Below are 14,127 nucleotides of genomic sequence, written 5' to 3' on the forward strand. Positions count from 1 at the left end.
GGGAAGGCGGCTCTTCACTGGAAATACAGATAACAATAGTCTGTTGCTGGGCTGATTATGCAAATAGGAACATACAGAATACATAATTGAAGCTTAAAGCACACAGTGGAAAGTTCTTACAGAATCATGAAATAATTCTAAGTGTCTTTTTCTTCCTCGCAGTCCGGCCATGATTGACAGAAAGACTTACACACACTATAGGAAACACCAGCCTTAACTAAACTAAACTAAGGCCTTCTTTGGTCCGGTGTCATCAGTTTCCAATAGGTGCAGAAGGAAGGATAATGCAGCAGGCTTATCATAGATAGCAAACTAAGCGATCATATCAGCCAACATGACACCTCTGACCTAATAACCAACTTATACACACAGGCTCTGTAAGATACAATCTTTAGGAGATTTTGATATACACTGGGGAGCCTATCGGGGTGGTCCCTGCTGAAACACAAGCTAGTATTCCATCCTGTCTGAAGAAGGCTACCATCATTCCTGTCCCCAAAAAGACACCAGTCAGAGAGCTCAACGACTACAGGCCCATAGCCCTAACATCGACGGTGATGAAATAGGCCCTTATTGCTCCTCCACCCGCACCCTCAGCGCTGGCTCCCCGCAGGGCTGTGTGCTGAGCCCTCTACTCTACACACTCTATAAACACTGCTCTCCCATTCACCCCTCCAACTCCATTATACAATTTGTAGATGACACCACTGTGGTCGGCCAAATCTATAAGGGAGACGACGAGTCGGCATACAGAGACGAGATCCTGAAGCTGTCTGCGTGGTGTTCAGCTAACAACCTATATCTGAACACAAGCAAAACAAAATAAATCATCATAGACTTAAAAAAACACCGTCCAGAACCCACCCCCCTTCACCTCAATGGAGAGAGAGTGGAGAGGGTCCCCACCTTTAAGTTCCTGGGGGTTCAGATTTCAGAGAGCCTCAGCTGGACAGCACACACCACTGCAGCAGTTGAGAAGGCCCAGCAGAGACTACACTTCCTGAGGGTGCTACGGAGAAACAGACTGAACAAGAAGCTGCCGGTGTCCTTCTACCGGGCGATCATCGAGAGCGTGCTGTCATACTCCATCTCTGTGTGGTATGTTGGATTTTCAGCTGCGGACAAGCCCTGCAGAGATTGATTAGGATGGCAGAGAAAACCGGTGTCTGCCCCTTGCCCTCTCTGGAACACATCTTCACCTCCCGCTGCCTCAATAATAAAGGACAGCTCTCACCCAGGTCACAGACTGCTCTCTCTCCTGCCTTCTGGGAGAAGATACAGGAGCTTCAAATCACGGACAAACAGACTAAATAACAGTTTCTACCCCTGGGCCGTCAGGCTGCTTAACCTCCACACCTAATGCAATAACCATAACCATCTTCACACATATACACACACTCTGAATGCACTTTGAAAAGTATAAACTATTTTTATATCAATATTTTTAACAATTTATTCCAACCGTATGATTGCTTATGTTGTCTGTCCTACTGCCGTGTTTTTAATGTTATGCATGTCTTTGCACACTGGGACAGAGTTGCACTCTCGTTGTACTTTTTGTATAATGACAATAAAAGGCTTTAACTTTAACTTTTAAACCTGCCCTCACAGGTCACACCTGTGGAGCACAGGGTTGAAAGTGTGTATGCGAGAGGAATGAAGTTAGCGAAATAGACCAGTGGGCTGCCAGTTGACTGGACACAGAGATGTCTTCACCCACTTGGAAATAAAAGTCACCTGAAAAGGAACATCTTTTACAAGCTCATTGTACATATTACTGCAACACCCTGAGGTCGTCTGTATTTTTACCTTTTATAGTTCATCAGGATTCCTGGTGGTTTTAACGCTGGAATATAATATGTTAAGATTCTATGCTGGACTGCAGTGATTTGTTTACATTATTTTGCAAAGATTTGCATGATGCATATTTTCAGTATTGTTAATAGGCTAATATTTATAAAAAAATAGGCTATACCTCATGATTTATTGTAAGAAACCAAGTTATTCTATGTAAAAAATAGACTTACAGCACCCCCATTAAGCCAGAATGGAATGATCCTTTGTTTCATAACTACATTTTTCCGCAATTGAGATAATTCGACAGTGAGACTGACAATCGAATCAGGCTCTTTCGAATCATCGAAGAGTAAACTATTCAGGGTCACCCCTTTGTATATCAGTCAGACTGTAATATATGCAAAATCCTTTGCAGCATTCTTCAACCAAGCAACTGCAAGCATGGAAAGGTGGAGTATTGTATGCAGTTAATGCATATTGTCATCTTTTAAGTTTATTTTTTGCATAGCCTTCTGCCTCGTTCCAGACATTTGAAAATGTTTCCATTTACTGTTTTATTTCTACGTATTGTCAAAAGACTATCCATCATCAGCGTCTGCAACCATGCTCATTTAGATGCTCTATCTGACTGTGATGTATTTGGTAAACAAACATCCAGATCATTCTTGACGGACCATAATGGTGGTTTTACATGTTTTAAACAATTCAAGGACACTATAAAAGACAAAGAGCAGAAATTAGAAATGTGTAATCCACAGTGAATATTTTCAAACACTAACCAGAATGTGATGGTTACATTATTGTCTTAAATTTCTCGACAGAGAAAGCAACATTTGCTTATATATTTCCTCATGCTCTTCAAAATAGTCGTTTTCGACAATCACATATATTTGATTGGTGAAGAACATTTTAATATTTGTCCTGCCATTAATTCCATCTGCCCACCAGTGGTCAGTGTTGTTCAAGTTACTTTAAATGATGTTTTATTGTTTTTATCAGAAGCAAAAAGATAGTTGCATTACTTACTTTTAATCAGCTTAACTTTGTCAAAGCTGCCACACCAACACATCGCAACCTCTATATATTGTTTTGCTTATGTCACTTTAACAGATACCTTTTAAACCCAGCTGTTATGTTTAGATTGTGAACTTTAGTGTAAACAGTTGAATAAAACACTACAGACAAGCAACATTATTGCATTTATCAGTTTAATTGGTAGTATTTATTTTGCACAAGCAGTTATTTGGGAATTATTTTCAACAAATTACAACAACACAACAAAGTCTCAAAAAGGTCTCTTAGAAATTGGACAAATGAATAATAATACATTGCTGGAGAAGTGTGTAAAACAAGCCCACAATGGTCAAACAAAACCTCAGCATTCAAGTTAAGGATTGTAAAGAATGTTTAGCTATACTGTATTTCATTTAATTGATTCAGTTGTGACAAGAGAGTTAGAAGGTTTAAAGATGGAATAATGTTTTTTTCCCATTCGTTGGAGAATAACCACTTAAATCTCATGAATGCGCAACTTTGCAGTTCAGATTGCTCTTACCCCCTGCACTATCCAAGACAAAGACAACTTTACAATCCTTCAGACCTTCAATGTTGTTCTGACCATTAATTATCTCAGTTATCTTGAACATCTCATAGGGAGGGATGAGCACCTCGTCCTCATCTGGAAAGACTGAATATTTTTTCAAAGAAGCGCCTGAACAGGTCTTGATTATAAAGCAGGTCTCCCTACCGAAGTGTGTCAAGTCTGTTCTGTTGGAGCTGGAGGTAAAGGAACCAAACCGAATTATTTGGTTAACTTTGCCAGTAAACCTATCAGTGGATCGTCTGTAAGTGGTGCGACAGTGGTAATTATTATTCAAGATGTGTATGGCAGAGGTCAGCAGGTAATGTAAAGAGAGGAATGGGAATGAGGAGCTATAGATGTTCCCATTTATCCGGACTGCATTATTGAACTCCCTGTACAGTTTGTTATCTGTATAAACACAGATCGCTTGCATGTGATCTTTGGTTAGAGCCTTAACCTCTCTCTTTTTGAATTTTGTTTTAGCACATCCTTTTTGGTCATCCCATTGTTTTTTATATGAGAACATGTGGTCTTTTTTCTTTAAGACATTTTGGACTATTTTCATCATATTGTCATTGCAGCCATAGTACATGTCATCAACCGAATCTTCAACCATGCTCAATGAGATGCTGTTCTCTCGCAGAGGGAAGTTGAAACGAATCTAAAAGGAAAACAAATAGAAAGATAAAGACATTGTTAAAACTGTACTTTCTTTTACTGAGTGTCTTTATAAAAACCTGACCTAGATGATGTAAGTAATTGCCTTAGTAAGGATTGAGAGCAGGTTTTACATTTGAGTTGTCGTGCCACAACCAACATCACACATTTTATTGAGTAAGCACAAATCCTGAACACTTAGTGAATTATGGTGTCCAAGTATCCAAGTACAGTAGTATCTCAATAATATATAATTATCAGGAGAACAATTATATCCATGCAACAAATTCTTTATGTTCTGTTAATATTAATTTGTGCCCCAACATGTTCAATCTCATTTAGAAGATTAGAAGATTCATTGATATTAAAAGTGAATAAAACAAAGATTTCTACTTCCACAAGCATCCATAGGATACAGTATCCTAGTATCTCAAGCGAGATTTTATATACATGTATGCCATTGATCTCTAAATTAAATATTTTATTCTTAAACTTTTTTTCTGGCCCCAAATCATGTGTGAGCACCTTGTTCAAAGTAATTGTGTAAACATCCTTCACTGCTAACATTTGTACATTGTTGGTGATGTCAACCGATTTCCCGGTGCTCCACTCACCGTCATGGAGTCTACAGGCATTATCCAGCAGAGGAGTAAACACAGTGTAGCGAAGATCAGCAGGTTACCCTTCATCACTGCAGTCAGGAAAACTGTTCCATGCACAAGTCAAGAACAATGAGCTGCGTCACACTGTGTACTGTTATCACATATATCAGTGGCATGGCAAACGCTAAATCTATTTCAGAAAGAAATGATGCTCAAAAGTTAATTTGAAAGCACAACTCACCAGGACTCTTCAGGATGAGAAGAAGTTGTGCACAAAGTGAAGCCTTCAGGTCAAAGGTTTTGATCAGACAACAGGTCCTCAGCATGTGTTTGAGGACTCATGGCCAACTATATATATACCTGGCCTTCGTGGACAGACAGGTCACAAGTCCTCACACACACACACACACAGAGGAACAATTTGCACATTTACATGTACTTGGTATGTGGGCTGTCTGTGTGGTTATAGTATGATTAGTATGATTGTGCTTGTAGGCGAGTGTGTGTATATGTGTAAGTGTATTTCAGTGCTGTGTATCTACTGCACACTTTTTTACAAGGTTGCGTGCGTCAAGGAACTTTGTAGTCAGATCCAAACAAGAAAAATACAAAGAACAAGTAAAAAAAACAAGTAACAGAATCACAAATGTACAAGTAAGCCAAATTAAATTAAATGCCACTTAGCAGTGTCTGCCAGAATTAAACCAGACATCAATACGTTTACATTAAAATATGTTTTAATAGAATAATAAAAACAATAATTTCAGTAAAAAAAGAAAAAAACCCCGGATAAGCGGTAGACGATGGATGGATGGATGGATGGATGGAGTTTTTTGGACAGATTTTAGCATTTGTCTTGGTTCTTTGTCTTGGAGATGTATATGCTTCTATTTTTGGAAAAGTATTTTTTGTATTGTAGTATCAAAGTGATCTTGAATGTATATTAACTTATTGATGTTAATAAAATGTTTATAAGCGGGTATCTCTTTTGTGTAATCAGGGATATGCCTTCAACACAGCTGTGGACTTATCGACTATATTCAAGCACTGTGTCACTTTCATTATTTGATTTGTCTTGAGAAAGGTCCTTGTGACCGAAAAGTTGACTCTTTTAATAAAAGAGTTCCCTGCATCACAAAGTAAGTGGTGTCTCCTTCTATTCTATATGCTAAAGGATCTCATCAAATCATAATGTCTGAGTTCCAAAAGCTGCTCTGCATATACTTGTAAATAACTGTAGGAGGAGGACAAAGTGATGACAATGTCTAATTTACTCACATCTTATTTTCATGAATCTTTAAGTGTCAATGTGCTTTAAGACTGCATCATAGAGGTATTGTCTTCACGGTAGTTGTGTTGTTGTTTTGGATTATGTAGGTTCTGTACTCAGGGGCAAACATGGCTCAGTAGGCCGAGCCGGGCAGGCAGAGAGGCCGGCGAAGCCACTCGGGAGGCTGGGCTGGAGTCCGACGGAGTAGTCGCTCGGGAGGCCGGGCTGGAGTCCGACGGAGTAGTCGCTCGGGAGGCTGGGCTGGAGTCCGACGGGGTAGTCCGGCGGGAGGCCGACAGTTCAGTTCAGAGGGGCTGAAACAAAAACATTTCATTGTTATTAAACATGTTTATTTATCTCAAGGCCTCAATTACTGCTAACATATAAGAACAACAAGGGAACAGAATATACCTACTGAACCTACTGAAATACTGTTAATTAAAGGGCCAACATTTACTGTGGAGCTGCAAGGACTGCATCTAACAAGCAACACTCGGACCTCTCTGGTGGTATGTATAAAGGCCTCTTACTTTCATTGATTTATGAAAAGTTCCTTGTCATATAAAAGAGAAGAAACTCCCCAGTGTTACATGGCTGTAAATAATGAGTGTAGAATGAGGTTTAACACAAAACTAGAATGAGCTCATAAAATTTGCACAACTAAGACTTTAAGCTAGCCTGCAGTATATGGTGTAATTAAATCACCCACAAAATGTGTATATTTTAAATAAGTATTCCCTCAGACACAAAGTGCAGCAGCCATTCGCTTCAGTTTGTGCATAAAATAACTAACCAATTAAAAAACAATAAGAAAAAACTGTGAAACATTTCCAGACAATGAGTTCTTGAGATGAATCAGGGGTTGATGAATCAGTTTATTTATGGATGGACATGTGTCAATTCTCGGAAGTTGACGCTGACCATATTTCCTTTGAAAAACCACCACTTAAAAAGTGTGCATGTGAGGAAACACACGTATTCGCACACACACACACCACACTGGGCCCAGGTGTTGTTTATGAAGCTAACAACCCTGATCCTGCAAGATAAACCAAGAGCCAGCAATCAAAACATTGAAAAGAGTGGAGGGGATGTCACAACACACACGCATTTTAGTTTATGTGTGTCTATTTATTATTTAAATTCCAGGTTGTGATGGTTGCAATATACAATATAAGAAGTTTATTTGATTTGCATTTCTCTGCTCAGACTTCTACCATGTCACTATCACTTTTTTTTCCTCTCTGTCTGTCTGTCTGTCTGTGTGTCTGTCTGTGTGTCTGTCTGTCTGTCTGTCTGTCTGTGTGTCTGTCTGTGTGTCTGTCTGTGTGTCTGTCTGTCTGTCTGTCTGTCTGTTTTGTCAGCACAATATCATCACAACCATGAAAGATACAGTCACACAACTTTACAGGTGTGTAGTTGAGATCAAAATGAAGGTCGAGTTGGAAGATAGGCATGGTTCAAGCAAGGAAGGAGATTCTTTCAGAAATGCAAGGATTGAAATGAGAAGGAAGTGCAATACAAGCTCATGCTATTCATGATTTCATTATTGAACATCCTATACAACTTTTGATTATTAGATGTATAAGCACATATTGCTCGCATTTGATCCAGAGTTAGAGCCTCATCACCTTTATCTTTATGTTCTAGTTTCTTGTTGGCACAACGTTGTGCTTTTTTCCTGACATATGTAAGTATTCCAGTGTTCTAGTTTGTAAAGTATTTAACCTTGATCATTTTTGTCATTGTGTTGTTGCAGCCAAAGTACATGTCATCAACAGCATATTGAATCATGCTCATTCAAATGATGCCCTCAGTAGATTGAAGATAACACGGATCTAGAGAGGAGGGAAACATTTTTTTCATTATTAAAGACAGGTCATCATCACCTGCTGTGAGGTTGTGGGGTTCAGGTGTTTTGGGATTGAGAACTTCTTTCACGTAGGACAGTGTATGTATTTAAACCTGAACAACAACTTGGCCAAATTGTGTCAGACAGGTCAACCACCAGGATTTTAGTTGATATATTTTAAACTGTACTTTTTATGATATGTGTCTTTACCTTAAAAGATGACTCTGGTTTATCATAACTTTTGTAGGGTTGGCATTTGTTTCTTGTGCTTATGATAACATTGTATTAGTTTATTGTTGAGATCTTGGAACATTTGAAACATTGCTAAAAATAAGATGCGGCAAAAAACATGATCGGTGAGTGAATCGTTGTTGAGGTTGAGATCAAGTAAACTCTTTTACTCATGGATCATGTTCCACTTTATTTTCGGGCCAAACCAAAAGGAAGCGCACCCATTATGCTGGCAACATAGCACATGAAAAATGCAAGTGCGCAGAACTATGGCAAATATGGTATAGGTCAAAATTTAAACAGATCAAAGGTCTTTAATAAACTGTGATGCATATTTACAATGTTTGAGTAATTATTTTACCATTTGAATGTGTTTTGTCTTCAAAATGTATTTGGATAACCAAGGGTTTGTTTAAAATCTGTGTAATTGTCTGCTCTTTCCTTCTCCCCTCTGACTTACAGAATATTTAGAGGTATTGGCAGATTCCAAGATCCAAGCAGTCAACTTATAATGTAAATATAATGTTGTTAACCAAAGGAAACAACATAAATGAAGGCCAAGCCATTATCTTCTAGTATCATGCTTAATGACTTGCCGAGCATTCACTGTCAACATTTAGAAACATTTAGAAATGGCCAGTGATTTTTATCATATTTACAGTAATATTAGCAAGTTGGAATTTATCCCTGAATGCTCCTCTCACCCTCATGGGATATACAGGCCGCATCCAGCAGAGAAGCAAACACACAGGGGCAAAGATGTTTTCTTTCAGAAAAATATCACTTAAAAAATGCATGATTCAAAGTCATGAAGAACTTCAGCCACTCGTCAGTATATAAATGCTGAACACACAATTTGCATTTGCATTCACACGCACACCTAAAAGGATGCAAGTATGTCAGTGAACTGCATGCATCTTTTATGAAAGCATTTTGCATCTATTTAGGTGTAACATGCATCTCTGTGCTGTACTTAAGTGTGCATGTTATAGTCTAGCTTGCATGCATGTGCCTGAAATGGTTTTTGCTATGAGCATTGTGTGGCTGCTAAAGGAAATGAGGTTGGTTTTACCAGACGGATGACACATTTCCTACCTTCAGTGGGTCATTGTCTAACTACTCAAATACCCTTACTAACCATTGTGTTATAAACTATTTGTTTCCATCCACACTTTATCTACTAGAAGAAAGCAGCAGCATATAAAAGCACCATATGCAGAGTTTCTGTACAACTACAATATTTAAAGCGTACAACTCTGAATGATCAGAACCAAACAAACAGACAGTGTCTGTCAGTGTTTACTTTTACATTAACTGTCAATGCAAAAAAAGAGGCTAAAAGTTGAGTTCCCAGTCGTCTGAGCACAAATTACAGTTGCATGTAGCAATGTCAACAGTCATATATATATATATATATTCATCACGACATAGACAAATACACATAACTGATATCTGCACTGGGATGCAGATTTTAAAGACGATGGTTTTGTGTATTGTATGGACATTAACTTACATTCACCCTTACTGCCATCAGGTAACTATTGGATTCTCAATGGAAATATTGGAGGTTGCTACGCTATTGTCCAGTAGTAAGGCTGTTTCGAGCATGGACGAGTTTACAGCAACAGGCAAATTGGTTTGAATGTGTGAAAGTGAAACACATCTGACTCATATGTTTCTCTTTTGTCTAGCATCATAAAACCACATTTCCTGTGAGAAGCCACACATAGAAAACAACTGTGGACAACACACACACACACACACACACACACACACACACACACACACACACACACACACACACACACACACACACACACACACACACACTATATTAATGTGTGTGCAATTTACTTTATTCCATTTTTTTCTTATTAATTTCTTACGTTATGTGGGGATATATGTTTTACATTTGTATTCCTTTATTATATTGTGTTTAACTCTGCCTTTTTGAAAAGTTGATTGAAATACACTATATAATGCAATTATGTTACAGTCTGTAACAAGCTACATTATTGCCCGTCCTTTGCCAATAATGTCATTCAAATGTCGTGAGATGTATTCCGATGCTTGTTTTGTTAAGTTTTAAACTAAAGTAATATTGTGAGTGATATTATTATTAAACAGTATGACTAACATTCATGACTAAATTAATGCAAGCTTTCTAAATGCTAAAGTACATAATAACCAAAAAATATAACAGTAAGTAATAATGGACAAGTGGTGAGGACTGCAATGTAAGAAAGAGAAAAAATGTACATCTTAAGACATGAAATGAAACATACTCAGTCAAACCCAAGATGACATCGTACAACATATTTATTTCAGGTATATAATGTACTGAAATGTTATCCTAGGAGACAGCTAGACTTCAAAATGGAGCAGACCTTAGGGAATGGGAAGACATAATCATTTTTAGAGAGTGATCATTTCTCTGCCTGTATTGCAAGTTCTGCAATAGTTTGTGAAATCAAATAAATTATAGTAAATACATTTCTTTTCAAAAGGGTGATTTTGGTGCGAGTTCACGGCATTTCCCCAGGGCCACTGAGTACTTCCTCAACTACGCCAGTTTGATAAAAAACACTAGAAGTGTGGTCCCGGATTTTCTGGGCAATCCGCACTTGACTGCAAGTAAAGATGAATCCCTCACTTATTCCCTTGGCAATTAGAAATGTGAATCAGTATTATAAAATGTTACCTAAATCCAGAATTTTGCAGAAAAGGCCTATTAAACAGTAAATGATATTCACATTAGCTTGTTGATGGATTATCTACTGATATTTACCAAGGAAAACAAAACAAATGTCGCTGTTTAAAAATGTATTGATTTCATTCAGAAATACAGAATATTTGTTGCACATAGAAATACTGATAAATGCACAAAAACACATTGCAAATGCCTTTTAGAAATTTGTCGGGAAGTATGAGAAAAGGCAATAACAATTAAAGAACCCCAAGCATGAATTTAATGGTCAAGAAGGATTTATGGATATATTGCACTGAGCTTGGATTTTAGTTGAAGAACCACAGGTCTTTTTTTCGGTGTGCAGCTTGGCAGTTTACATTGCTGTGAACTCCGGCGCTCTCCAAGATATAGACATCCTTACAATCACCCAGACCATCCACAGATGGACCTTTCGTTTTCTTAGTTATATTAAACATCTCATAGGGAGGGATAAGCACCTCTTCCTCTTTATTTCCAATATCCGGATAATGTTTCAGGAAAGCACCTGAACAGGTTTTAATTTTAAAGCAGGTCTTACCAAAGCGGGTCAGTGTTTTTTTGAGAGAGCTGGAGGCAAAGAAACCAAACCGAATTGTTTCGTTGACATTGCCACGAAACTTAACATTAGTCCTGCGGTAAGTATTGTGACATTTTGTATTGTCTGTATTTAGGATCTGTACAGCGGATGTCAGCCAGAAATGTAAGAAGTGAAATGGGAAGGAAGTGCCATAGCCTGATCTGTTGGTCCGGACTGCATGATTGAACATCTCATACAACTTTATATTTTCCGATGTATAAACACAGATTGCTTGCAAGTGATCCTTAGTTAAAGCCTCATCCCCTTTGTCTATACCTTTTTGTTTTTTGTTTGCACAATGTCCTGCCTTTTTCCAGGCAGTTTTAAATATTTCATGGTTCTCTTTGTCAAAGTAAACCTTCATCATTTCTGTCATTGTTTTGTCGCAGCCAAAGTACATGTCATCAACACTATCTTCAACCATGCTCAGTCGAATGGGGTCCTGCTTTGCCTCTCGTAGATTGACAATCTAGATGAGAAAGATGAGAGGAAAGGTCACGAATTGGACACCGTTTGTACCACTGTACATGAGTGTCTATAGAGAAACCAGGCTATGGAAGAACGTTCACTTTGTGTGCCAGAACATAGATACCTACAAAAAACAAATAACATAAATGTCATGCATAATAACAGACTCACTTGAGTAGTGTGACAAAGTGTAGCTTGATGACCAATGCGTTTGAGCCATTTGGTACTACTGAAAACCTATATACTGTACAGGTATATGAGACTTGACTCACGCTGGTGACACCAGGTCCCGTACATCTTCACTGTCCTCAACTATACCTGTTTATACCATACTGCTACTTATGAATACTGAAGATACTGCTGGGCTCGCCACATTAGTTCCTATGTTGTTTATGAACTTGATTGCTAAATTAAGAACATTCAGTGTTGAACCTTTTTCAGAATTTTAATTTTCAACGCAGCATTTTAAGAATTTCCACAGATTTTCATATAGTTAAGATTTAACCAGGTGGAGTGTACCACTCACCTTCTTGGAGACTACAGACAGCATCAAGCAAAGGAACAAACACACCGGAGCACAAATCAGCATGTTGCTATTCATCACGGCAGGTAGGCAAACAGCTTCTGAATGTACACACAAACACAAAATATATCAGCAGTGATCATTTAAGAAAAGAAAAGGCATGATGAATTCTAATTCAAATCTCATATTTTTTCATACTCAAAATGTGTGGTTCTGAAATTCTAACTCACCAGGTTTTCAGAGAAGAATGTGTTGAGCACCCCTCAGATAAGTGACAGTCAGTGATGTCAGGGATTTAAGTTATACAAGGCTTATATGTAGCCTGCCTGGTCCCAAACAGGAAATGTTACAGCAATTGTTGAACCTGTTGTCTTGTTAACTTCAATTTCCTGTCAGTGGCCACAAGCAGCAAAACATACGTGTGAAATGTCAGGCCTCACTCGATGTGGTTTATGCATGAGGAACGTGAAGACCCTGCTTTAACAAGAAAACATTTATATGGATTGTATGTCAATAAACTGTGTATAAACTGATCACTGCCAAGTGTTGCAGCACAGGTCAAACTACTATAGTATACTAGATGTGCCCATCTTCCTTTTTGTCTTTATTAGATAGTTAGCAGTAGAGACATACATACAAAGGGGGTTGAGGGATTGGAGGATGACTGATGTTATCATTACATGTGCGCCCTAGACCACTAGGCCAAAAGAATGAACCAACCTGAAGTGGCAATAGACAAACACTTTTGATTTAACCTATTAGTAGTAAATGTACACGTCTGAAGTAAATGTTGATTGCATAATGTAATGGCTATGAATAATGACACTATAGGCGTTTAGATTGGTAAGCTTCGCTTTCATTATGAAATTCTGTTTGTCTACGAGACGTGATCTCCCTTTCACAATAAAAGGCCTAGACATAGACCAACGAGGAAACTCAACAAAATAGATAACAACACAACAAAACACAGTATCTTACAGTAGCTATCCTCAGGTAACCGGAGTAGAAGAAGGCATAGAAACAGAGTTTTAAAAAAACGTTCTTTCTACTAAGCTAGACCAGTAAGTAACAAAGGAAACAGTCTTCCTTTATCATAGCACTGTGATCCGGGTTTCTGGTTCTTTTGGATTCTTAAGGTTGTTTTTTTGCGTTAGATAGTAACTTTAGCCAGTCTGCTACCTCTAGCCATGTTGCTAACGCTATATGAACAAGTACATTGATCTTCTTGTTCATATGAAAATCAACAGACAGGAAATATGTTATCACCGTCTCCATTGCGCAATTTGTATGGAAACAGATGCAGTGTGTGTTGTGTTGTTAACTCTGTAACTCTGAGGGAAACAGAAAGACATATGTTGCCTTTACAAAAGAGAAATAGTGCAAAGTGGAAGGCGAAAGCTTTGTGTGTCTGTGTTTGTATGTGTGCATGTACTGCAGTTGCGTATTCATTTAACTAGGTCTAGAAGCTTTAACTTTCATATATAGGATATTTGTTTCTGGTCTACTAAATTAGAGGATGTGTATCAGGTTTCGTGGTCATTCTAAATTATTGTAGTGGTCTGATGCTATACGTATTTCTAATAGACCTTTTTCACAGCAGACATTAAAATAGGAAAAGAAAGCACAGGTGTATTAAATAACATTAATGGTCGTTGCAGTCCAGTTAGGTGATGCCCTGTGCATGCTGGGCTCACTCGAATAGCTCACTGGGACATATAAAGGTACTGAGCCATCGTTAACGTTATCAATTTCACCTGTGCTTTTCCCACTGTGTTTATCGCAACGTGTCTTCTGTTAAAAAAGACGAATAGGCCTATCTCACAGCAACTCATATTTGACT

The 14,127-nt window shown here is 38.2% G+C and overlaps 2 protein-coding genes across 2 annotated transcripts; both read right to left on the reverse strand.

Moving 5' to 3' along the window:
- Positions 1 to 3,314: 3,314 nt before the first annotated feature.
- LOC115013274 (erythroblast NAD(P)(+)--arginine ADP-ribosyltransferase-like) lies at positions 3,315 to 4,725 on the reverse strand. Its single transcript, XM_029439442.1, has 2 exons — positions 4,651 to 4,725; positions 3,315 to 4,040 (listed from the first exon to the last, which is right to left on the reverse strand). Exons 1-2 carry the CDS (start codon positions 4,723 to 4,725, stop codon positions 3,315 to 3,317), a joined length of 801 nt encoding a protein of 266 aa, XP_029295302.1.
- Positions 4,726 to 10,703: 5,978 nt separating this feature from the next.
- On the reverse strand, positions 10,704 to 12,563 carry LOC115012969 (ecto-ADP-ribosyltransferase 4-like). The gene is made up of 3 exons (XM_029438867.1): positions 12,518 to 12,563; positions 12,291 to 12,388; positions 10,704 to 11,765 (listed from the first exon to the last, which is right to left on the reverse strand). Exons 2-3 carry the CDS (start codon positions 12,363 to 12,365, stop codon positions 11,007 to 11,009), a joined length of 834 nt encoding a protein of 277 aa, XP_029294727.1. The 5' UTR covers positions 12,366 to 12,388; positions 12,518 to 12,563; the 3' UTR covers positions 10,704 to 11,006.
- Between the last annotated feature and the right edge of the window lie 1,564 nt (positions 12,564 to 14,127).

The sequence above is a fragment of the Cottoperca gobio genome, chromosome 1 (genome assembly GCF_900634415.1).
Source record: "Cottoperca gobio chromosome 1, fCotGob3.1, whole genome shotgun sequence".
NCBI classification, from domain to species: domain Eukaryota; kingdom Metazoa; phylum Chordata; class Actinopteri; order Perciformes; family Bovichtidae; genus Cottoperca; species Cottoperca gobio.

Excerpts from the sequence above, each read along its gene's own strand:
- LOC115012969 (XM_029438867.1), bottom strand. The coding sequence starts at position 12,365 with ATGAATAGCAACATGCTGATTTGTGCTCCGGTGTGTTTGTTCCTTTGC. Across the intron at positions 11,766-12,290 it reads TGTCTGTAGTCTCCAAGAAG|ATTGTCAATCTACGAGAGGC; the intron begins GTGAGTGGTACA and ends TTTCTCATCTAG.
- LOC115013274 (XM_029439442.1), bottom strand. The coding sequence starts at position 4,725 with ATGAAGGGTAACCTGCTGATCTTCGCTACACTGTGTTTACTCCTCTGC. Across the intron at positions 4,041-4,650 it reads TGCCTGTAGACTCCATGACG|ATTCGTTTCAACTTCCCTCT; the intron begins GTGAGTGGAGCA and ends TTTTCCTTTTAG.